This window comes from Erpetoichthys calabaricus, chromosome 12 (genome assembly GCF_900747795.2).
Source record: "Erpetoichthys calabaricus chromosome 12, fErpCal1.3, whole genome shotgun sequence".
Lineage (NCBI taxonomy): Eukaryota > Metazoa > Chordata > Cladistia > Polypteriformes > Polypteridae > Erpetoichthys > Erpetoichthys calabaricus.
This window is the reverse complement of record NC_041405.2, coordinates 146,451,702-146,474,986: the sequence shown is the minus strand read 5'-3', so window position 1 is coordinate 146,474,986 and position 23,285 is coordinate 146,451,702. Positions and strand designations below refer to the sequence as shown.

At 41.9% G+C, this 23,285-nt stretch overlaps 1 protein-coding gene across 1 annotated transcript in view; it reads left to right on the top strand.

The window, feature by feature from the left end:
• The window catches only part of timm44 (translocase of inner mitochondrial membrane 44 homolog (yeast)), a 43,854-nt gene extending 36,297 nt beyond the window's left edge, over positions 1 to 7,557 (top strand). The window contains exons 11-13 of the mRNA XM_028816504.2: positions 3,624 to 3,713; positions 6,651 to 6,761; positions 6,999 to 7,557. Coding sequence (XP_028672337.1) covers positions 3,624 to 3,713; positions 6,651 to 6,761; positions 6,999 to 7,118 — 321 coding nt within the window. The 3' untranslated portion in view covers positions 7,119 to 7,557. The remainder of the gene's footprint in view (positions 1 to 3,623; positions 3,714 to 6,650; positions 6,762 to 6,998) is intronic.
• Positions 7,558 to 23,285: the final 15,728 nt, after the last annotated feature.

Genomic DNA, 23,285 nt, shown 5'->3' with positions numbered 1-23,285 from the left:
ACTGTTGCTCGTTGGTTTTTGTGTGTTGAACACGATGGCAAACAGGTTGAGGCATTCTTCAAAATCATCTTGCACATATGAAGTGTGTTTTGTGAATAAATTGTTTCCGCCATTCAAATGTTAACATAATTTTGACTCACCCTGTATTTTGTCTGTGATTGTTGATTATGTTAGATTATCAGAAAGGTCATTACATCCCCTCTATTGCGCATACTGTATACAGTACTAGGGATGTGACAAGAACTGATAATATGGTACCGATACCAAAGTTCTAGAAACATTTATGGTATTGGTAGTACTGAGTGGAAGTCAGTACTGCACTCGTGTGACTGCATGCAGACTACTTGAGAAAAAATTTATATATAAAAATGTCTCACAGTGGTGATAATGCAGCACTGCATCACCACATGTCACAAAGAAAAACGGCAGAAGTCTTGTCTAGAAATGCTTTGCGTTTGGGGAAGGAGAATTTAAGCATGGAATTGTACTTTTTATAATTAAATAAAATGAAACACACACAGGTTTTCGTTACTGCCACTTTAATCCCATTATGGAGTTAGTGCAGAAATAGATTTGTATGTGCTTTGAGAGCGCACTGATAACAGCAACATTTATTTCCAGAGCACGTTTTCATACAAATGATGTCGCTCAAATTGCTTTACAAGATGAAGAAAGAAAACAAAATATATAAAAATTAGGCAATACTAATTAACAAAGAATAAAGTAAGGTCTGCTGGCCAGGAAGACAAAAAAAACAAACAAAAAAATAATCTGCAGGGGTTCCGAGGCCATGAGACCACCCAGCACCCCACTGGGGATTCTACGTAACATCAGTGATCTCAATCAGTCCTCAAGGTTTTCAGGCTCCACGTGGAAGAATTAGACAATGATGATGATGGTCATGTGGACTTCTGGCCTTCAATCCATCAATGTAGGAACAACACAGTGCTTGGATCAGGTGGTGGGGGCGCAGATCACCACCACAGAAAACATGAAAAAGACCAGAAGAGAAAGTAGGGGTTAGTACGGATTGTGGAGCCATGATAAAAATGATAAATAAATGCATATACAGAATATCAGATTTACACTAAAATGAAGCTACGAGAAAGCCATGTTAAACTAAGGGGTTTTTAGCAGTTTTTTTAAAGTGCTCCACCATATTAGCCTGGCGAATTTCTATCGGTCAGCTATTCCAGATTTGAGGTGCATAACAGCAGAAGGCCGCCTCACTACTTCTTTTAAGTATAGCTGTTAGAATTCTAAGCAGACCCTCATTTGAAGATCTAAGGTTACGATTTGGAGTGTAAAGTGAGAGACATTCTGAGATATAAGATGGAGCAGATTATTGAAGGCTTTGTAAACCATAAACAGGATTTTAAAGTCAATTCTAAATGACACAGGTTACCAATGTAGTGACATCAGAACTGGAGAGACATGTTCGGATTTTCTTTTCCTAGTTAAGATTCTAGCAGCTGCATTCTGCACTAACTAAGCGATTGAGGTCTTTTTTTTTTGGGTGGTCCTGAGAGGAGTGTGATACACTAATCTAGTGACCAATCAGATGTGAGTTGGGATCATTTACAAAATCCTGTCACCAATTTGTAAGAGGCGACAGCATGACGGCCAAATGATTAACTTTTTAATGCAGTGTCCAACACAATCCCTAAAAATGAACAAAGGCTTCACATTAATTCTGATTGCACAGATGTTCGTTTAAGCATCCCTCCGTTTTCTAATCAGTGTATACCAGTTGCAAAGACGAATAAAGCCGGCAACTGGCATTATGCAATAAAGATACCCCAAGGTATGTTATCTAATACATTATAGGAGGACTAAAGTAAGACATATCCAAAATAAATGAAAAAAGCAGTGTAATATTACACTATGGAAATGAAAGACGAGCCCAGTACAACATTGCAGACCCTAAACCAACTCTTGCACAATATAAGTGAAGCTCAGCTAGTCTCTTCATCTTCTTTGGCTTTGCTCCACCAATTCTCAGCCTCTCTCATGTTAATGTTTTTCCCCGTTTACTCTGCCGTAGGCACATGCTCAGTGAAGTTTGAACAACTGAATTAAAGTTACATTTTTTTCTTCATCGTGACTGTAGCCTTTATCTGTTATTTTGAAGAACGACATGGTGGTGTAGTGATTAGCTTCTTCACTGCTTCATGGGATCAAATCCTGCAAATGGTAATTGACCAAAAACAACACCTTTTAGACAACATAAATTTAGCTAATATCTAATAAAGCTAATACAATTATTTGCTAAATGTAAAATAATTAAACAAAATATAAGGTAATCTATATATATATAAAATCCCTGTGTGCGTCCAGGTGTCCGTGTGTGGGTGTCTTCTGATGAAGTGCGCATGCGCGGGGCACGGTGCGATGCGCAATATTACTGTCAGGGAAAGTTAGAGGCGTTTTACGGAAATACAAACCAGTATTACTGCGAGAGGAAATTAAAGGTACACAATACAGTGACGCATATTACAGCCACATACAAGCCAGTATTACTGTCAGAGGAGATTAAAGGCATATTACCAACGCACACGCCTGTATTACCGCCAGAGAAAATTGAAGGTATATTACGGACGTACAAGCCAGCGGACGTACAAGACGGTATCCTTCAATAAGGGCGTACACAGGCATCCTTCAATAAGGGTGCGCACAAAAAGGCGAGCCTCAAAAGGGCGACCTCAATTGGGCGCAGCGAATAAAGGCGCACGTAAATAAAGATCTGCACCTTTGTTGCTCGTCACATATTCCAGAGCCATTTGAACTAAATTATCTACGAACGCCTTTATTCGCCGCGCTGAATTGAGGTCGCCCTTTTGAAGCTCGCCTTTTTGTGCGCCCCCTTATTGAATAGAGCCGTACAAGACAGTATTACTGTCACAGAAAATTAAAGACACACAATACACGGCGGCAGCCCATGAAGAACGGTCAGCTCAGCAAGTAAACATCAACAAAAGAAAGGCTGAAAGAATGAAAAATACGACCAACAAAAAGAATGAGGTCAAAGTGCCTTGCCATTTAATATAGACTGTTCCTACTAATGTTTATGCACTACTGTTCTAGCACCCGTTATTGTAACGGGCTAAATGACTAGTATTAATATAAAAGATAAAAAAAACTAATATATTTGAAGCTCGTATCTTTCCTGTTTACTCTGCTTTAAGCACATGCTCACTGACGTTCTCACAACTGAAACAATGCATTTCTGGGTTTAATTTTTCAGCACTGATATAACCTCCATCTGTTATTTCCCAGAGCAGCAATTTGGTGTTGAGTAACGCTGCTGCCTCACTGCTTCTCGGGGTCAAATTCTGCAAGTAGTCCTTGTCTGTGTAGAGTCTGCACATTCTTCTTGTGTCTCTGTGGATTTCTCTTTCACATCCCAAACACTTTCAAATTAGCAGATTGGGTTGTGTGTGTCTGTGGACCCTGTGGTGGTCTAATGCCCTCTCCTGAGCTGTTGCTTGCCCGCCTGCTCCTTAATTAAATAGAACTTAAAAGTGTTTCCATGCGTTTGAGAGCTGACAACTTTTAGTCTAGTCTAATAAGGCATTATCGGAATCAATCGGCATTTACTAACCTCTTATTTTCCTTTTTCACAGACTTACAGCCAGCTGGCTCACCCTGTTCAGCAAGCCCGGGCAATGGGACTTAAGTTTCAATCCAAGATATTGGACATCGACAACATTGATGTGAGTTTCTCTAAAATTATTTAGATCATTTTGTTATTATGGTGTCCTGTATCTTATGCACAGTAACAATGATTGAGATGTTAAAATTTAAAAGAATGAAGTATAAAATATCAAACCTAAGAGTCTTGCTTAAAACAGGACAAAGTCAATTAGACCCCTTTGTGTGCCTGCATTTGGGCCCATCCCTGTCACTTTAATAAAGAGAGGAGTTGGGCATGTGTTATGAACTCTGTGATCATGCAGTTCCACTCATACGTTTAAATAATCCTGGCAGAATTTGTATGAGATTCACCTTTTTTTAAAATGAAAAATGTATTGATATGAGAAAAGTAATCGATCGATTGATTGATGTTAATCCATTAATTACCAGTTTTCCCCTTTGCCAATTCCAGCACTTGATGAAATAATTTGATAAGGTTCCCACTTTATTTTCCTCACTTTCCCTGTTGGAGGGACCTCGGCCATTAGACTTATATCAAGGTAACTGAAGGAAACTCGTTGTAAGGAACTAAGTAATAGAACTTATTGATAACCACAAGGATCGATAGCAAGATTAGGGAGCAGGTCGAGGAGACCCTGGACAGTTGGAGATCTGCTCTAGAAAGGAGAGGAATGAAGGTCAGTAGGAACAAAACAGAATACATGTGTGTGAATGAGAAGGAGGTCCGAGGAATAGTGAGCATGCAGGGAGTAGCGATGATGAAGGAAGAGAAGTTTGGTTCAACAGTTCAGAGTATCGGGGAGTGTGGAAGAGAGGTGAAGAAGAGAGTGCAGGCAGGGTGGAATGGATGGAGAAGAGTGTCAGGAGTGATTTGTGACAGACGGGTATCAGCAAGAGTGAAGGGAAGGTCTACAGGATGGTATTGAGACCAGCTATGTTATATGGGTTGGAGATGGTGGCACTGACCAGAAAGCAGGAGACAGAGCTGGAGGTGGCAGAGTTAAAGATGCTAAGATTTGCATTGGGTGTGACGAGGATGGACAGGATTAGAAATGAGGACATTAGAGGGTCAGCTCAAGTGGGACAGTTTGGAGACAAAGTCAGAGAGGTGAGATTGCGTTGGTTTGAACATGTGCAGAGGAGAGATGCTGGGTATATTGTGAGAAGGGTGGTAAGGATAGAGCTGCCAGGTAAAGGGAAGGCCTAAGAGAAGGTTTATGGATGTGGTGAGGGAGACATGAAGGTGATGGGAGTGGCAGAGCAAGATGACGAGGACAGAAAGATATGGAAGAAGATGATCCGCTGTGGCAACCCCTAAAAAGAAGATTGATAATCACAAGAATTATAGAAAACTGATAACTAAATATACAGTATACCAACAAAGAAGACAAACGTGTGACACAGAAGAAGGCGACCATTTACCGGCTAATTAAAGTTATAATTTATGGTTACAGTACCAAAGCTTTAATGGTGATGTCTAATGTTGTGTTGTGAAATGCGTGTTGTTGCTCCGGTTTCAAGTGGAGAAATCGTCCTGTGCTGCAGTACACTCTTGGATTTTGCTACGTGGTCCTATGCCCGTGGTGTCTCAACCTGCATCTTCATAGGGATAAGTTTCTATACTATGGCTGTAGACGTTGAAGTTTGGCTGCCTATCAGTCTTGTCAGACTGGGCTCAGTCACTGGAATCTTGGGTAGTGCTAGTTCAGGATGTCCAGCAAAAAGTTCCTGGCAAAAGAAAATACTGTGAGCTTTATGCTCCACAGACAGCGGGTGGCTTCTCGCTCCAAAGAGAAAGTGAATTACCAGCTTTTAGCTTCCCAAAAAGAGAAGACATTGTCAAGATTCAGCTCCCCCAAAAGAAACAAAAGAGATAAAAGCCCCTAGGTTTGAAGGGAGGTGTAATGTCTGGTGATTGGATCAAGGTCACTTCAAGTTGCAGGTCCAGTGCCTACTTATAGGTGCATTCATTTTGTCCATCACATCCAGCCAGAGTTCATTTTGTGGTTACAGGTCTAAGATGAATCTCAATTTTGGGTGCCTTTTAGGCTGAAGGAGTCTCAGCTGAGGTGCCAGCTCAACTCTGATTTACACCTTTTGTTATCAGATGAAGCAAAGAGGGTGACCAAAGTGTTTTGTAGAGCTGCCGTTTAGCCTTTCACTTCAGTGGATTGCAAGTGAGGGTGCTGTTTTAACAGGCTTTGCATGCCCCTGAAAACCTAGCAAAATGGGCAATACCCCCTTTGACCTGCACGAGTAATCCTAAGACACACATTTTAAATGCAGTCCAAGTCCTCAGATGAAGCAATTTGTCTTCACACAACTGTACATGTTCAAATGTTTATGTACCCTTGGGTCTTAATGAGCCTCAATGACTTATGAGTAGAACTGGATGTGAATTTTAACAACTTTCTTAATTCTAACAGAGACTGCTCTGTTTTGGCAGGATGGCTGTCGACCTGCAGCTTTAATTATTTCTGATTATTTGTGCAACTTTTTAATGAATAATCCATTTCAATTTCTCACTTACGACTTTGGTTATGCCATTTTCCTTTTTCATCATGATATACCTGTAGTGTGTAACAGTTTACAAGCTGCTAGTAAACAAAACCTTTGAAATTTAAAAGGTGACAATTGAGCACTGATTTAATTTTGATTAATTTCTGTTTTGCTGGCTCCGTTGGTTTTGCAGTTTGTGATGAACTTGGTTTGCACTACTTAATAAAATGTCTCCCAGTAGCCACCGTACGAGGCAAAATTAACAACTAAGAGGGCTTCACATTGGGCCACTTTGCCAAGTGCCTTACATAGCAGTGAAGAATTGTCCAAACAGGCCGCTTTTACAAGCTGGAAATGAGAACGCTCCACATTAGAAAGCTTACCATTTTCTGAAGTCCATGATTATTGCTTCTTACTGCCGCTGCTCGGGTTTATTTATTCTGGGATGCTTACGCTCAAAAGATGGTGTTGATCCCCTGTCTGTGTGTGTGTTTCAGCTGGCCATGGGCAAGATGATGGAGCAGGGCCCTGTTCTCCTCATTACCTTCCAAGCACAGCTTGTTATGGTAGTCCGCAGTCCGACTGGCGAGGTGGTCGAAGGGGATCCAGTGAGTATGCCCAAGAACTCTAAATGGGCTTGAGTTCATTTTTTTTTTTTTTATTAGTTTTCTTTGTCTCCTTCTGGCTGTGCCTCTTGGCCTAAAGAGAAGTGGCCGATCTTTGCTAGTGTTGTGGTTTGTCAGCTGAAAAGAACACAAACCGTCATTTGATTTGCTTTCTTTTTTTACCTGATGTATAACAGATTACCGTAACCCCGTCTGCATATTTGTCTCATTTCTCATCAGGATAAAGTCCTGAGAATGATGTACGTTTGGGCCCTGTGCCGTGATCAAGAGGAACTCAATCCATTTGCTGCTTGGAGACTTCTGGACATTTCTGCGTCAAGTACTGAGCAGATCCTTTGAACACACAAAAAAGCCAAACCAGGCTTTGCAGAATTACAAACCAAGCCAGACACTGAACAGACACTCTTTGAGTATCGGGGTGGGTAGAGGAAGAGGAGGAAGAAGGAGAAGGGATAAGGGAGGGCACTGGTGGAATCACACTTTCCTGGAACACTATTTCCTTTGCTGGACGGAGTTGCAGGGGAATGTCAAAGCCTGTTGCACCAGGATGGTGGCGCTAGCGTGGCACTCAGTTTACTGCAATTGAGGACGCTGAAAATATGCAATCTCACGATTCCTGGCACTGAAGGAGCGGAGAAGCTGGTGCCACTGGAGTCATGCACGTATCCCTAATGGAGGTGGTTGTGAGGCAGGGACAATTATTTAATGAGGAATTCTTTCATCCACAATGTAGAAAAAGAAATAAATTTTTTAAAAAAAGAAAAAAAAAAAAAAAGAATGTGATACGCCAAGGAGGGTCTTCTAGATTGGACCAGGATAGCAGAGAAGTACCGAGGTGTGCTCCTGTGTGGGAAACTAAGGGACTGGCCATTTTAAAATCTCAGTTGTTATGCAATAATCCAACAAAAACAGCCATATTTAGGTATGTGTGTACAATTTTATATATATATAATATATATATATATATATATATATATATATACACCCACTGTATCTATACACACATATATATGTACAGTATGTGTGTATATATGTATGTGTGTATATAATACACAACCACTGTATCTATACACGTATATATATGTACAGTATGTATGTGTATATATGTATGTATATAATACACACCCACTGTATCTATACACACATATATGTACAGTATGTATATGTATATATGTATGTGTATATAATACACACCCACTGTATCTATACACACATATATATGTACAGTATGTATGTGTATATGTGTGTGTATATAATACACAACCACTATCTATACACACATATGTACAGTATGTATATGTATATAATACACAACCACTGTATCTATACACACATATATGTACAGTATGTATATGTATATATGTATGTGTATATAATACACACCCACTGTATCTATACACACATATATATGTACAGTATGTATGTGTATATGTGTGTGTATATAATACACAACCACTATCTATACACACATATGTACAGTATGTATATGTATATAATACACAACCACTGTATTTATACACATATATATACAGTATGTGTGTGTGTAATACACACCTACTATGTATACGCACATATATATGTACAGTATGTATGTGTATATATGTATGTGTATATAATACACAACCACTGTATCTATACGCACATATATATGTACAGTATGTATGTGTATATATTTATGTGTGTGTATATAATATATATGTGTGTATATATTTATATATAATATACATGCATACACACATATGTTTGGGTGTATATACTGTCTGTCTATCTGTATTGTAATGAGACAAAAACATAGAAAAGAGTTGGAGGTACCACCTTGATAACTCCATAATCTTGGAATTTTTCAAGAAAAACAGCACATCTTTACAGACAGGAGTCCAGTATAGAACTGAATGAAGGAATAAGTGTGCAGGTTTTATAAAGAGTGACAACAGGAAGGGGTGGATACTGAAGATGATGTCAGTGGTGGGAGGGTTGTCAGTCAGCCAAGTCTCTAGAAGGAGAAAAGGTCAGAAAACAGTGCCAACCCCTGGTTCGGTGGGTAATCACATTTACTCAAGACCGAGGGATGTGGAGTTTTCAAATTTTCAGTGTGCCTGCATACAATTTATGTTTGTATGTGAGAGTGTGAGTGGTCCCTACAATAGCCTTATCCAGCGCTAGCTCCTGCCTTGGGTTTGGTGCTGTCAGAATAGGATCCAGGATCAGTGGCATTGAACTAGATTAGGAAGAGTTGAATGGATGGCTGACTAACTTGCTACATCCTCTTGTGGTTTTTTTCTTCTTACCACAGCGGATCATCTTCTTCCATATCTTTCTGTCCTCGTCATCTTGTTCTGTTACACCCATCACCTGCATGTCCTCTCTCACCACATCCATAAACCTTCTCTTAGGCCTTCCTCTTTCCTCTTCCCTGTCAGCTCTATCCTTAACATCCTTTTCCCAGTATACCCAGCATCTCTCCTTTGCACATGTCCAAACCAATGCAATCTTGCCTCTCTGACTTTGTCTCACAATCCATCCCACCTGAGCTGGACCCTCTAATGTCCTCATTTCTAATCCTATTCATCCTCATCACACCCAATGCAAATCTTAGCATCTTTAACTCTGCCACCTCCAGCTCTGTCTCCTGCTTTTCTGGTCAGTGCCACCGTCTCCTGCCCATATAACATAGCTGGTCTCATTACTGTCCTGTAGACCTTTCCTTTCACTCTTGCTGATACCTGTCAGTCACAACAACATTTATTTCTATAGCACATTTTCATACAAGTAATGCAGCTCAAAGTGCTTTACATGATGAAGAAAGAGAAAAAAGACAAAATAAATAAGAATTAAAATAAGGGAACATTAATTAACATAGAATAAAAGTAAGGTCCGATGCCCTCTAGGCATTCTACCTAACATAAATGATCAGTCCTTATTGTATTCAGGGTTCTCATGGAAGAACTTGATGATGACAGTCACGTGGACTTCTGGCCTTGTAATCCATCAGTGTAGGGACATCATGGTGCTTTGATCAGGTGGTCACTCCTGACACTCTTCTCCACCCTGCCTGCACTCTCTTTTTCATCTCTCTTCCACAATCCCCGTTACTCTGTACTGTTGATCCCTCCTCCATCTTCGCCAACTCTACTCCCTACAGAATTTCTAAACGACTTGAGCTTTACCTTTGTGTTAAGTGTCCAATGGTACAAGCTGTACTTTGCATTCTTTCCTACAGATTTTGTTACTGATGATTTTGTGTATCAAAAAACTGTCCCCACGGAACTTATTTGGAAGCGATTTCACAGAAAGCGTCTAAACAGGCATGCAGCTCAGCGCCTTCCTTCATCAGACAAATGCGGTGGCTGAGAAGGTCAAACAGAGCGCAAAAACGTTATGCCAGAAATGTCCACCAGGTGGAGACAAAGTAAGAAACTGCAGGCTTTCAAGTGAACCAAAGAAGGCGGCAGTGCTTTTACGGTTCATCAAGCCATTTTCTAACTCTGTCCAGTTCAGGGCTGTTGGCAACTGGTGCCAATCTTGGCAGCAACGTTGCACGGTGTGACAGTAATTTTATATTTGGTGTTGCTTATTTTAGTTTGTGCTTCTTGATAGATGAGCTCCAAAATTTGGAGTACTATACAACCATTTCCGTATGTACACAGTTTAAACCCTGGTCAGTAACTAAATGTCATTTAGGACGTTTGTGGTGCCTTTGGTTTCATATAGCGCCTTTCCATAAGAAAACGATCCCCAGGTGCCATAGCAGTAAAGTGCCTTTTTTTTTTTTTTTTGCATAATTTTAAAGTTAGGGTGCTGACAACTTAAGTGTCCTACTTAGGGTCACCCCAGGACTAAAACTTCACACTTTTAATGTAAGTAGTGTGGTTGAACAAGAGTAAGGATCAGGTCCAAAAGGAAGGTTGGGACACCAGTAGGGTTGTCCCATTTAATTCAACAGACAAATAGAAAGCAAAGCAAACGTGATGCCTTGTAAATAAAAGAAATCCAGGCTTTAGCCACCTCTTAGTCTGCAAGTTCTGCCTGGTTGAGCTGAGCGGCTCTGGCATTGTGGAGCTCCGTCTTCCAGTTTGGCTCAAATCAAAGTGAGACACCTCCTTCTCTGATGGCCTGGCTTCATAATACTTGGTCTGGAATGGGCGGAGTCAGTTGGCCTCACTGGGCGTCGTCTTGGAGCTGTGGAAGCAGAAGCAGGTGATGATGTTAGTGACAGTGACCCCTCTTGGTCTACAGTGGCATTACATACCTCTGACAGCAGATGATGGGGTGAACTTTGTTGAGAGTTTTCAGGTAAGGAAGACCCAAGTTTTAAAGTTAAGTTGTTATACTCCCTCATCATAGCACCGGAGGGTGGTGAGATGTTGCATGTTATCTACACAATCAATAAGGACCTTTATAAAACATAATCGAAGACCTTACCCCAGGGCATTCCATCAAAAGGGTGAGTACAATGTGTGGGGAACAGCCCGGACACAGACAGGCAGACATGATGGTTTTACCACACACGTGTTTATTTATACAATATATAGTGCATGTATCCAGTGTCTCAGCACCAATCACCCCTTAAGTCCTGGCCACACGCACAATGCCTTTCTCAGTCTTTGGTCCGCCACCACTCCTCTCCACCAAGCTTCGTCCTCTTCCACTCGACTCTCGCTGTTGACTGTAGGGAGGCAGCCCCTTTTATTCCCCCCGTAAGGACTCCAGGTGGATCCTGAGGGCTCTTAGCCACACCCCTGTGTGGCGGAAGCTCCCATGGTGAAGCCGGAAGTCCACCGGGTGTCTTCAAGTCTCTTCCCCCCAGTACTTCCCAGTGTGGCGGAAGTACTGAGGGCCAACACTCCCAAGGCATTGGGGCGCCCCCTGGCGGTGACCACGGGCCCCTACAGGGTTGAGCTTCCAAGCTCTGTACCCATGGTCCCCAAAGCCACCAGGGAGGATGCCCTCTCGTGTCCTGGAGGAGGCACAAGCCCTCCTCCACTCCTCCTGGGCGTCCCGGCCGGGCATGGACGCCCACCGGGCACCACAAATGTTTCAGTATTTCTATATTGGTATTACTCATTGTATGCAGTATCACACCAACAAAACGAAAAAGAAGCCAAAAAAGGTTTGAGATAGCCGCCCCAGATATTGTAGGTTGTTCAGTTAAGGCAAGGAAACGAGTTTTTTGGAGTTCAAAGTGGAACTGCTCTACAGCAGGGGTGTCAAACTCCAGACCTGGAGGGCCGCAGTGGCTGCAGGTTTTCATTCTCACCCTTTTCCTAATCAGTGACCAGTTTTCACTGCTAATTAACTCCTTTTCCCTTCATTTTAATAGCCCTGTTTCTAAGGATTCAGTCCTCTGAATTGATTCGTTTCTTCATGAAATGACAGCCAAACAGAAATGAAACGTGAAACGAGCCAACAGGTGAGCAGCTAAACTAGGATTTCAAACTCCAACCAATTTCACTCCAAACAGTCTCTTAATGAGAAGCCAATTGTTGCTGTTAAGCCCGTTATTTAATTCCGTGGCCTGTTGCTGCTCTCATTCTGCCACAGCAGACATTTCCAAAACTGTTGATTTTCTGTTCTGTTTTGGTGACCTGAGAGATCAACCTTACCGAGACCTTCACTTTTCTTTATTTTCAGATATTGTGTTACGGGCACAGATGAGCTGGTCATGTGGCGGCTCGTTTTGTGTCTCATTATTGTTTGGCTGCTAATTAAGGAAAAAGAAACAACTAAGGGGCCCGAGTCAAGTTAATTAAAATTAAAGCAAAAGAAGCTAATTAGCAGCAAAAACTGGTCACTAATGAAGAAGACGGTTAGAATGAAAACCGGCAGCCACTGTGGCCCTCCAGGCCTGGAGTTCGACACCCCTGCTCTACAGCAGTGGTCCCCAACCTTTTTGACAGCAAGGACCACTTTATTAGATGCAAATATTTCCACGGACCGGTTGGGGGGGGCGTTAGCAGTTTTATACACAATTTACAATTCTATTATTATTAAAGTTATTAAGCAGTTTGCATACGTTTGCAATCTGAGATTTTTCTTCTTTTTTTGCATATAACAAAGACATATGCTTTACATTTGCCATTCCAACAGATTGCACATCACAAACATTAACACTGCAATCTTTCTTTCGTGTCTGCCGTTTCTATAGGAGGGTGACAATGAGTTAAATTCCAATGGATGTTTTTCAAATGTTGACGAGCAATAAGCAAAAGGAATCAATGAAAACCACAGAAAATAAAAACAGCAAAAAAAAAAAACAGTACGAGGAAAGTTTGAAGAAAGAGATTTTTTTTACAATGTTTCTATTTGGGGATCGTTGTGCAAATGTGCACAACTGAGCTGCGACCACAGATCTAACTGCTCTGTGGATGATTCGTTCAAGCATTTCAAGGTCACTTCGTTGTAATGAAAGCATCTGTTGAATGTACTTCGTAGTAACGTGATTTCTATAGACTCATGTCATATGGGGAAACTGTCGGGACCATAAAAATACTTTGTTGTAATAGTCGCTCATCTCGGTCTCTCTCCTCTCTCTGCACCACAGCAAAGCCCGTGCCCGCCAAGCGTTCTGAAAAGTCTGAGCGAGTCGCCATTGCCGGCAGTTCTCTCGGGGCCCGGCTGTCAGACGGCTGCCGACCGGTAGTGGGCCGCGGACCGGGGGGTTGGGGACCCCTGCTCTACAGGATTCAAAAATGGCAGTTTTATGGACAGGCAGAGGAAATGAGGTCACCAGGGCTGGACCCGGAATTGATGTCATTGGGGGCCTGGATACCGGAAGTAATGTCATCATGTAATGTTTACTTCCGGAAAGTGGAAGTAAAGTCTTTGGGGTCTGGAAACTGGAAGTGATGTAATTTCACCCCCCACCAAAAAATATGCCCCCTGAAAACCAGGGGTGATGTCATCGGGGCCATGCTTCATTTCCCATAACTGGTCTGCAGAGGATAAGGTTAGTGCACTCTGCTACCCCCTGGTCAGGCGTGGAGTTGCCCTCCTTTGATCCCTTTAGCTGCCTCCTATGTGCACGTGTGTGGCAGCAGACAGAAATTAACCTGCAACAACAACAACATTTATTTATATAGCACATTTTCATACAAAAAGTAGCTCAAAGTGCTTTACATAATGAAGAAAAGAAAAATAAAAGACAAAGTAAGAAATTAAAATAAGACAACATCAGTTAACATAGGGCGGCACGGTGGCGCAGTGGGTAGCGCTGCTGCCTCGCAGTTGGGTGATCTGGGGACCTGGGTTCGCTTCCCGGGTCCTCGCTGTGTGGAGTTTGCATGTTCTCCCCGTGTCTGCGTGGGTTTCCTCCGGGCGCTCCGGTTTCCTCCCACAGTCCAAAGACATGCAGGTTAGGTGGATTGGTGATTCTAAATTGGCCCTAGTGTGTGCTTGGTGTGTGGGTGTGTTTGTGTGTGTCCTGCGGTGGGTTGGCACCCTGCCCGGGATTGGTTCCCTGCCTTGTGCCCTGTGTTGGCTGGGATTGGCTCCAGCAGACCCCCGTGATCCTGTGTTCGGATTCAGCGGGTTGGAAAATGGATGGATGGATGGATAGTTAACATAGAAAAGGAGTAAGGTCCGATGGCCAGGGTGGACAGAAAAAAAAAAAAAAAAACTCCAGAAAGCTGGAGAAAAAAATAAAATCTGCAGGGGTTCGAGGCCACGAGACCACCCAGTCCCCTCTGGCCTAACATAAATGAAATAGTCCTCTTTGTAGTTAGGGTTCTCACGGAGTCATTTGATGCTGATGGTCATACAGACTTCTGGCTTTTAATCCATCCATCATTTTTGGAACATCATGGTACTTAGAGTAGATGGTGGTGGCACAAGCCACCACCAAAAGGACACCGGAAAAGAAAACAGAAGAGAGAGTAGGGGTTAGTACAGATTTTAGAGCCACCATGAATAGTTATTATAATGAATTGGATATACAGAGTATCAGGATTAAATTACAGTGAAGTTATGAAAAGGCCATGTTAAAGTAATGTGTTGTCAGCAGTTTTTTTAAAGTGCTCCACTGTATTAGCCTTATTATTAGATGTCTTATTTTTATGTAGTGCCTTTCTAATGTATCTTTACAGAAGGTGTAGGGTTTATTATTTTTCCAGCTGCAATCCTGACCGGTTGAATTGTTCAGACAGTGTCACCCTGTCAGTGCAGCGGTGCACGCTTGTAATCCTGTACAGTGTCTCGCCATTATTATAATTATTATTATTGCTCTGTCTCAAAGTGCTTTTCTGGAATTGTGAAGTTATTCCCATATTTCTAGATTTAAGAGTTGTGTTCAGGGTCACACCGTGACTGAGTGGTGAGGATTTAACACACATCTAGACTTGTGTAGCAACGACAACGTTTATTACTAGAACACATTTTTATGCGCAGAGCGCCTTATAACACTGGTCTACAAAAAATATTTTTTGTTTGCTACTGGGAACTTCAGAGCAGCTCTTTAAGAAGTTTTTTACATTGATTTCATACATGAAATCTGAATTTAGCTAGCACCTCAGATTTTTGAGATACACATCATTGCTGTTTTGACACTTTTGAATATCAATATAATATTTCAACACATTACAGTATCTGGAATTTGACCTCTGTCCCACCAAAATTGTTTTGATGTGTTTATTCTGAAAGAGATACTTTAAAACAAGTTTATGTCAATGTACCTCAATATAAAAGTGAGGTCAGCATGCTCAAAAGTCGATGAGGCAATTTCTCTTGCACCTGTACTGCACTGTCTCCTTACAAGAACCAACAGTAGTCACCCATCATGCTCGGAGTACATTTTCCCTGATATCGGTTTTTCATCACCTTTATATCTTGATGAAATCTTTCCCTGTGCTCATTGCTGACATCGCTTAGATTTGGTGGAAAAAAAAGTCGATATGAGAATGACATTCTGGCCCCCATAAGCGATTATACTTTGAGCAGGTTCTCCACAAGCTCAGCAGAATTCTCTGCTCTGTGACGGCCCAGAAAATTCTGGACAACCTGCACGAATGAGGGGGCTGATTCAGTGGGCTTCAGTTTCCTTTTGAACTCATCGTCAAGCGATCAGTTCACAGATTTCAGGGCCAACGAAAACACTTTCATACACTGAAGCCATTTCACGTCTCCGTTGCTCACTTTGTGAAGAGGGGGGCTGAACGCACCCCAAGGAGTCGCGGGCGGTCCTCTGAAACCCCCTCTTAAGCGGTGACACAATGGGAAACAAAAAGTTTTATTTTTCTCCTCCTCTTTGCTCGATCAGCTGCTGGCTTGCTGCTGCTGTGCTGCCTGATCTGCATCTCGCTTGCAGCTTCAAACATTTAAAAGCCTCTACAGCGGCTGTCCTTTTTCTCTCTTGCCTCGTCTCTCTTCTCCCCCAGACATCCTCTGCTCCTATCGGGGTGTCCCGCTCCCTAGGCGCACCCCTATGAAGAGGAAGATTTTCTATTCTTTTAGAGACGGAGCTGTCTCCTCCGACTACACATGGAGCTCGATTCACTCTTAAAAGAGACTTATGTTTGTTTGAAGTGTCTGACTAACGTTGCTGTCTCTAAAATCTCCTGTGGGTCTGTGCAACTCTGTGACCCAAGCGTGACAACGTATGTGGATTTCACTTTCACCAAACAACAAATCTTTTAGTTCTCGCAGATACGCCTCTTCATTGGGAAGAAACACTACTTATAAATGATGGCAACACGAATTAGATGATCTACAAGTCTCTGACTTAAAGTTTAAATCCAAACAATATCTACATACTTCTGTCATATCACCTGTGTCCATATATTTGATCTCTTTTCGCTGTTCCATTATTTCACTGAGTAATAATTTGCATTTGTTTGCGCTAATGTGATCTTTACAATCATTTTTTGGAGACTTTTGAATTTTCGTACTTCCATTATCTCTAACCTGCTCTGCATGTGTATTGCGCCAACGTTTTTGAATTCTTTACGACGTTCAACTTTGTCATCTACTCTTTGTCTCGCAAGACGTGAAAGTGTCTCTCTGAGAAAGTCTCATCTCCTCCCAAGATTTTTTTATATAACAGAGAGATACAGTACAGTGCGTCAAGAACGTATTCCCAGCACATCACTTTTTCCACATTTTGTTATGTTACAGCCTTATTCCAGAATGGATTAAATTCATTTTTTTCCTCACAATTCTGCACACAACACCCCATAATGACAACGTAAAAAAGGTTACTTGAGATTTTTGCAAATTTATTAAAAATAAAAAAACTGAGAAATCCCATGTCCATAAGTATTCACAGCCTTTGCTCAATACTTTGTCGATGCACCTTTGGCAGCAATTACAGCCTCACGTCTTTTTGAATATGATGCCACAATCTTGGCACACCTATCCTTGGCCAGTTTCGCCCATTCCTCTTTGCAGCACCTCTCAAGCTCCATCAGGTTGGATGGGAAGCGTCGGTGCACAGCCATTTTAAGATCTCTCCAGAGATGTTCAATCGGATTCAAGTCTGGGCTCTGGCTGGGCCACTCAAGGACATTCACAGAGTTGTCCTGAAGCCACCCCTTTGATATCTTGGCTGTGTGCTTAGGGTCGTTGTCCTGCTGAAAGATGAACCGTCACCCCAGTCTGAGGTCAAGAGCGCTCTGGAGCAGGTTTTCATCCAGGATGTCTCTGTACATTGCTGCAGTCATCTTTCCCTTTATCCTGACTAGTCTCCCAGTTTCTGCCGCTGAAAAACATCCCCACAGCATGATGCTGCCACCACCATGCTTCACTGTAGGGATGGTATTGGCCTGGTGATGAGCGGTGCCTGGTTACCTCCAAACGTGATGCCTGGCATTCACACCAAAGAGTTCAATCTTTGCCTCATCAGACCAGAGAATTTTCTTTCTCAAGGTCTGAGAGTCCTTCAGGTGCCTTTTGACAAACTCCGGGTGGGCTGCCATGTGCCTTTTACTAAGGAGTGGCTTCTGTCTGGCCACTCTACCATACAGGCCTGATTGGTGGATTGCTGTAGAGATGGTTGTCCTTCTGGAAGGTTCTCCTCTCTCCACAGAGGACCTCTGGAGCTCTGACAGAGTGACCATCGGGTTCTTGGTCACCTCCCTGACTAAGGCCCTTCTCCCCCGATCGCTCAGTTTAGATGGCCGGCCAGCTCTAGGAAGAGTCCTGGTGGTTTCAAACTTCTTCCACTTACGGATGATGGAGGCCACTGTGCTCATTGGGACCTTCAAAGCAGCAGAAACTTTTCTGTAACCTTCCCCAGATTTGTGCCTCGAGACAATCCTGTCTCGGAGGTCTACAGACAATTCCTTTGACTTCATGCTTGGTTTGTGCTCTGACATGAACTGTCAACTGTGGGACCTTATATAGACAGGTGTGTGCCTTTCCAAATCATGTCCAGTCATCTGAATTTACCACAGGTGGACTCTAATGAAGCTGCAGAAACATCTCCAGGATGATCAGGGGAAACAGGATGAACCTGAGCTCAATTTTGAGCTTCATGGCAAAGGCTGTGAATACTTATGTACATGTGCTTTCTCAATTTTTTTATTGTTAATAAATTTGCAAAAATCTCAAACGTTTTTCACGTTGTCATTATGGGGTGTTGTGTGTAGAATTCTGAGGAAAAAAATGAATTTAATCCATTTTGGAATAACGCTGTGACATAACAAAATGTGGAAAATGTGATGCACTGTGAATACTTTCCGGATGCACTGTATATCCAGGAAAAATAATAAGCAAATTAAGGTTGTATATATTTCAAAATAGAAAAGCAAACACAATATATTTATGAAGGCACATGCTTTATCGTGAATGTGTCCATGAAAGACACTTTACCTTCCTAAAGGCTGTTTTTTTAATTAATTATTTTTTTAAAAAATTGGAAATGCCTAAATATGCAAAAAAAATCCTAAAGTCGTGTCTTTGTTTTGTCATTCTGGGGCTTTGAGTGTTGCTTGACGAGAGAAAAATGAATTTTATTGATTTTAGCACAAGGCTGAAACTTGACAGAATATGTAAAAAGTGAGGGGTCTGAGGCCTGTGTGAAAGGCGCTATATTTACAAAGAGTCCTCAGCGCAGTGAGCAGATGGGTGCTTTGCTCAAAATCAGAACTGAGAAGACACCAACAGAACAGTCACTGTCACCACCCATTCCACCATTTACTGTAAAAGAAATAAATAAGAATGGTGACATTGGTGACATTGCATGAGATTAAAGGTCATTGAGGTTGTGGATGAAGTTAATGTCGTTGCTCCTACCAAAGGCACTTCAAGTTGACATTTAACAAATGAATGTCCGATCTGTAGCGCCACTGCCTCGCAGAAAGGAAACCTGGGTTCGCTTCCCAGGTCCTCCCTGCGTGGAGTTTGCATGTTCTCCCCGTGTCTGCGTGGGTTTCCTCCCACAGTCCAAAGACATGCAGGTTAGGTGCATTGGTGATCCTAAATTGTCCCTTGTGTGTGTGTGTGTGTGTGCGCCCTTCGGTGGGCTGGTGTCCTGCCTGGGTTTGTTTCCTGCCTTGTGCCCTGTGTTGGCTGGGATTGGCTCCAGCAGACCCCCGTGACCCTGTAGTTAGGATATAGCGGGTTGGATAATGGATGGATGGAAGTCCGATCTGAAAGAAACTGCTGTGCCCAAGTGAAAGTTGACTCGGTGTAAAGGTTTGTGTTATTCGTACATCTGAGTAGACCTGTGCTGAAATTGAAGGCAAATAAATTGGGGGACGCGTTTGTACCACAAACCAATGAAACAGAATAACAAATTAGAGCAGTAAACAGTGCTGGGGACCGGTGATATTTTCATAACAAAAACGAGAACTAGATCTAAAAATATTGTTTTTCGTTTTACAAATACAAGAACTGAAATTAAGGCAAACAGAGAAACGAAAACTAAATAAAAATTAGTGATATGTGAACGAAATAAAACGAGAACAAAAATTGAGTAAAAACAAAAAAAAGAAGCAATAGCATTTTCATTCGGTCGTGCAGAGGTGTTGTTTGTAGGTCGCCCTGAGCCTTCACTTACGTTGCGCAGTGGTCTTGTAACTTGGGCTTACTGTAGTCACGTGGCGCAACTTCCATAAAGGACCGTTGTTTGCTCGTTGGGCACATTTGGCTCGTCGGGGTTGAAGCAGTAAGCACGTGTGGTTGACGATGGCGAGTTTTGCACAGATGTTTGCGGGCAGAAATCGAGGAAGTAACGTGTGAAAATACTTTAATTACAGCGTAGATGATAATAAAAGCAACTATAGCGTGCGAGAAGAAGAAGAGAGTCTCGGAGCTTCAGTGCTGGATCAGTAGGCTACTTAGTGGAAGTCCAGCACTCCTCTGGCACCAGGACTGCACATCAGGGCAACAGAGTGATGCTGCAGACCGCAATACCTCTTATGTCAAATAAAAAAAATAATAATGATAATATAAAGTAAATGTGTCCACAGGTCTGTGCTATAAATTTGTTTTCTGTATATATTCAGTACTGGCAGCAGAAATCATCAACATACAGTCTGCTAGCTCCAGGACCTCGTCTGTGCGCCTGCATTACAGGCATTAATCGATCGAGTATTTTCACTGTGTGACTGTCTGTGCAATGGACGTCGCTGCAACATTAAGAAATCTCTCGAAATGCTCGCTCGTTGAAAGCTTAACAGCAGCACGCTCGCACAGACTGGTTTCTTGGGTTGAAACATTTGCTCTTGCTGACTACACTCATTAGGCCACTTAATCTGTTTGCTCCTTGATAGTCAAGTTGTGTTTAACGGCATTATGAACTGTGTGTGTATTTTGTTGACTGAAACATAACTTGCATTGAAATCTGTGTATGCCAACATCTGTGTGGTCTTGCAACAGAAAAAAAACTAAAATTGTACTAATATTATGTAAAAAGACCAGAACTAAATAAAATTAAACACTAAAATTTTAAACATGGTACTAAATAAAAATTAAAAAAATTTGACTCCACTGAAAACTAGAATGAAATAAAAAGTAATTTTATAAAATAAAAACTAAAACTATAATTAATATCAGAACTGAAATATCACGGCTGGGGACGCACTCGGGTCGGGGTGTGTGATGAACACAAGGTGGGCTGATTCCCCACTCTCAGTATAGTGGAAGGTGTATTCTCCTAAGTGCTACACCATGATTTATTATTATTATGATCTTATTATGGCTAACACTTTTATGCAAGGCGACTTGGCAATAGTTAGTTACTTTTCTTTTGTTTTCCAAATTGGAGCACAGCCAGGTGAAGTGACCTGCACAGGGTCACACAGTGTCAGTAGTGGCATTTGAACTCCAAAGCCTCAGCCATCCCGCCACACTCAATACAATACCATTTATTTTTTGTAAAGCCCAAAATCACACAAGGAGTGCTGCAATGGGCTTTAACAGGCCCTGACCTTTTGACAGCCCACCAGCCTTGACTCTCTAAGAAGACAAGGGAAAAACTCCCAAAAAAAACCCTTAATAATAATAATTCATTACATTTATATAGCGCTTTTCTCAGTACTCAAGCACTATAGGGAAAAATAATGGAAGAAACCTTGGGAAAGGCAGTTCAGAGAGAGACCCCTTTCCAGGTAGGTTGAGCGTTCAGTGGGTGTCAAAAAGGAGGGTCAATACAATACAATACACAGAACAGAACACAAGTAATCCTCAATATAATAGTAAAATAGCAATATTACAAGTACAGAGCAGAATTCAACAGTAGATAATATCACATAATATGATTTGGATTTGTTCAGAGAGTCCTGGAGACCTCAGCCATCAAGCTGCCTCCCCCTATTGGCCATTCCACAGCTGAGTTAGCGCTGGGCCAGCCAATCCGATGACAGGACCCCTCTACCTGATGATTCCTGTGATCCTCCATCTGGGATGACTTTTCCTTAGGCAGGCAAACAACTTGGCAGGTGGGCCGTGGCACCAAGTGCCACATTTGAGTACAGAGAAGAGAAACAGAATAGGTGAGGGTTAGTAACACAGTGAAATTTGTGAATTTCCCCTTGGGATTAATAAAGTATCTATCTATTATATAGTGCCTTTCCTTTCTATCTATCTATCTATCTATCTATCTATCTATCTATCTATCTATCTATCTATCTATCTATCTATCTCTAGCAATCAATCAAATTATAACTATCATATTACTTATATTTCAGTGTTAATGACTAACAACAGAGATGCAGTCTGCACCGTTAATCAGCAGCTCTAGTCAGGGTGTGCTAAACTGAAGTTGTGAGTCTTCAGCTGGGATTTAAAAGCTGAGACCGAGGGGGCATCTCTTATAGTAGCAGGCAGACCAGTCCACAGTTTAGGGGTCCTGTAACTAAAAACTCGCCCTCCCACTGTTATTTTATTAATCCTTGGAATCCATAAGCAGACCGGCATCTTGAGATCTTAATGTGCACTCAGATTTGTAAGTCATGATAAGTTCAGACAAGTAAGCCAGACCATGGTCATTTAAGGCTTTATATCTTAAAAGGAGGATTTTGAAATCTGCCCTAAACTTAACCGGGAGCCAGTTTAAGGATGTGAGAATGGGAGTTATGTGTTCGTACTTTCTTATTCTTGTAATAATTCTTGTACTTGAGCCCTGTCTGTGTAGATCAACAACACTTTGTACCTGCCTTGTGCCCGGTGCATGCTGGGAAAGGCTCCAGCACCCCCAAGACCCTGCACAACATGAGTGGGTTTAGGAAATGGATTTATGGAAGTCAATAAATGGACTCTGTGACTGCAATTAGCTGTGGGGAATGAGGGGTCGTTTGTAGAACTTGTTATGAAAATTCCACCCACCACTGAGAGCTAAAGGTATTTACAGTAAGCCCATTTATTTATGCTGCTCTACTAAATGAAGAATACCCATCTCTTGAACTCCCCCACTGTTTCCAATTTGGGATCTTCAGAGAGAGTCTCACTGCTCCCTCTTGTGGTCACTTCTGTTATTTTCCTTCTGTCCCTTCTACTAGAGTGTTGTGCTGTGTTAGCCATTATGGATGTAGTGAGAAGTCCAGCAGAATGACCTCTTTTATTGGCTAACTAAAAAGATTACAATATGCAAGCTTTCGAGGCAACTCAGGCCCCTTCTGCTTCAAATGCTTGCATATTGTAATCTTTTTAGTTAGCCAATAAAAAGGGTCATTCTGCTGGACTTCTGTCACTTCTGTAATTCGAATGTAGCCAGTACAGTACTTGTTTTTACTGCCCCCTCTAATGGTCACACTTGTGAATTGCAGGCTGACCCTTATGTGATTAGAGTTATGCCCAATTGTCTTTTAACTCACTTTTGGTCACTTCTTTCACCTCATTATTTATAACTGAGGTTCCCAAACGTTTTAAAATCAAGTGTTGTATCACCTGGCCACCCTTCTAGTATAAATCCAGTGCTGTGAAGGTGAGCATGGTCCTGGATGTTGGTTTCTGCTAATAGCAGCCCCACAGCATACTCTTGGATGATAACTGCCTTATTATTCAAAGCAAATGCTCAACAATAGCAGAATGTTAATGAATATGAGATGAAATGTCATACGATACCTTTAGGCAGGG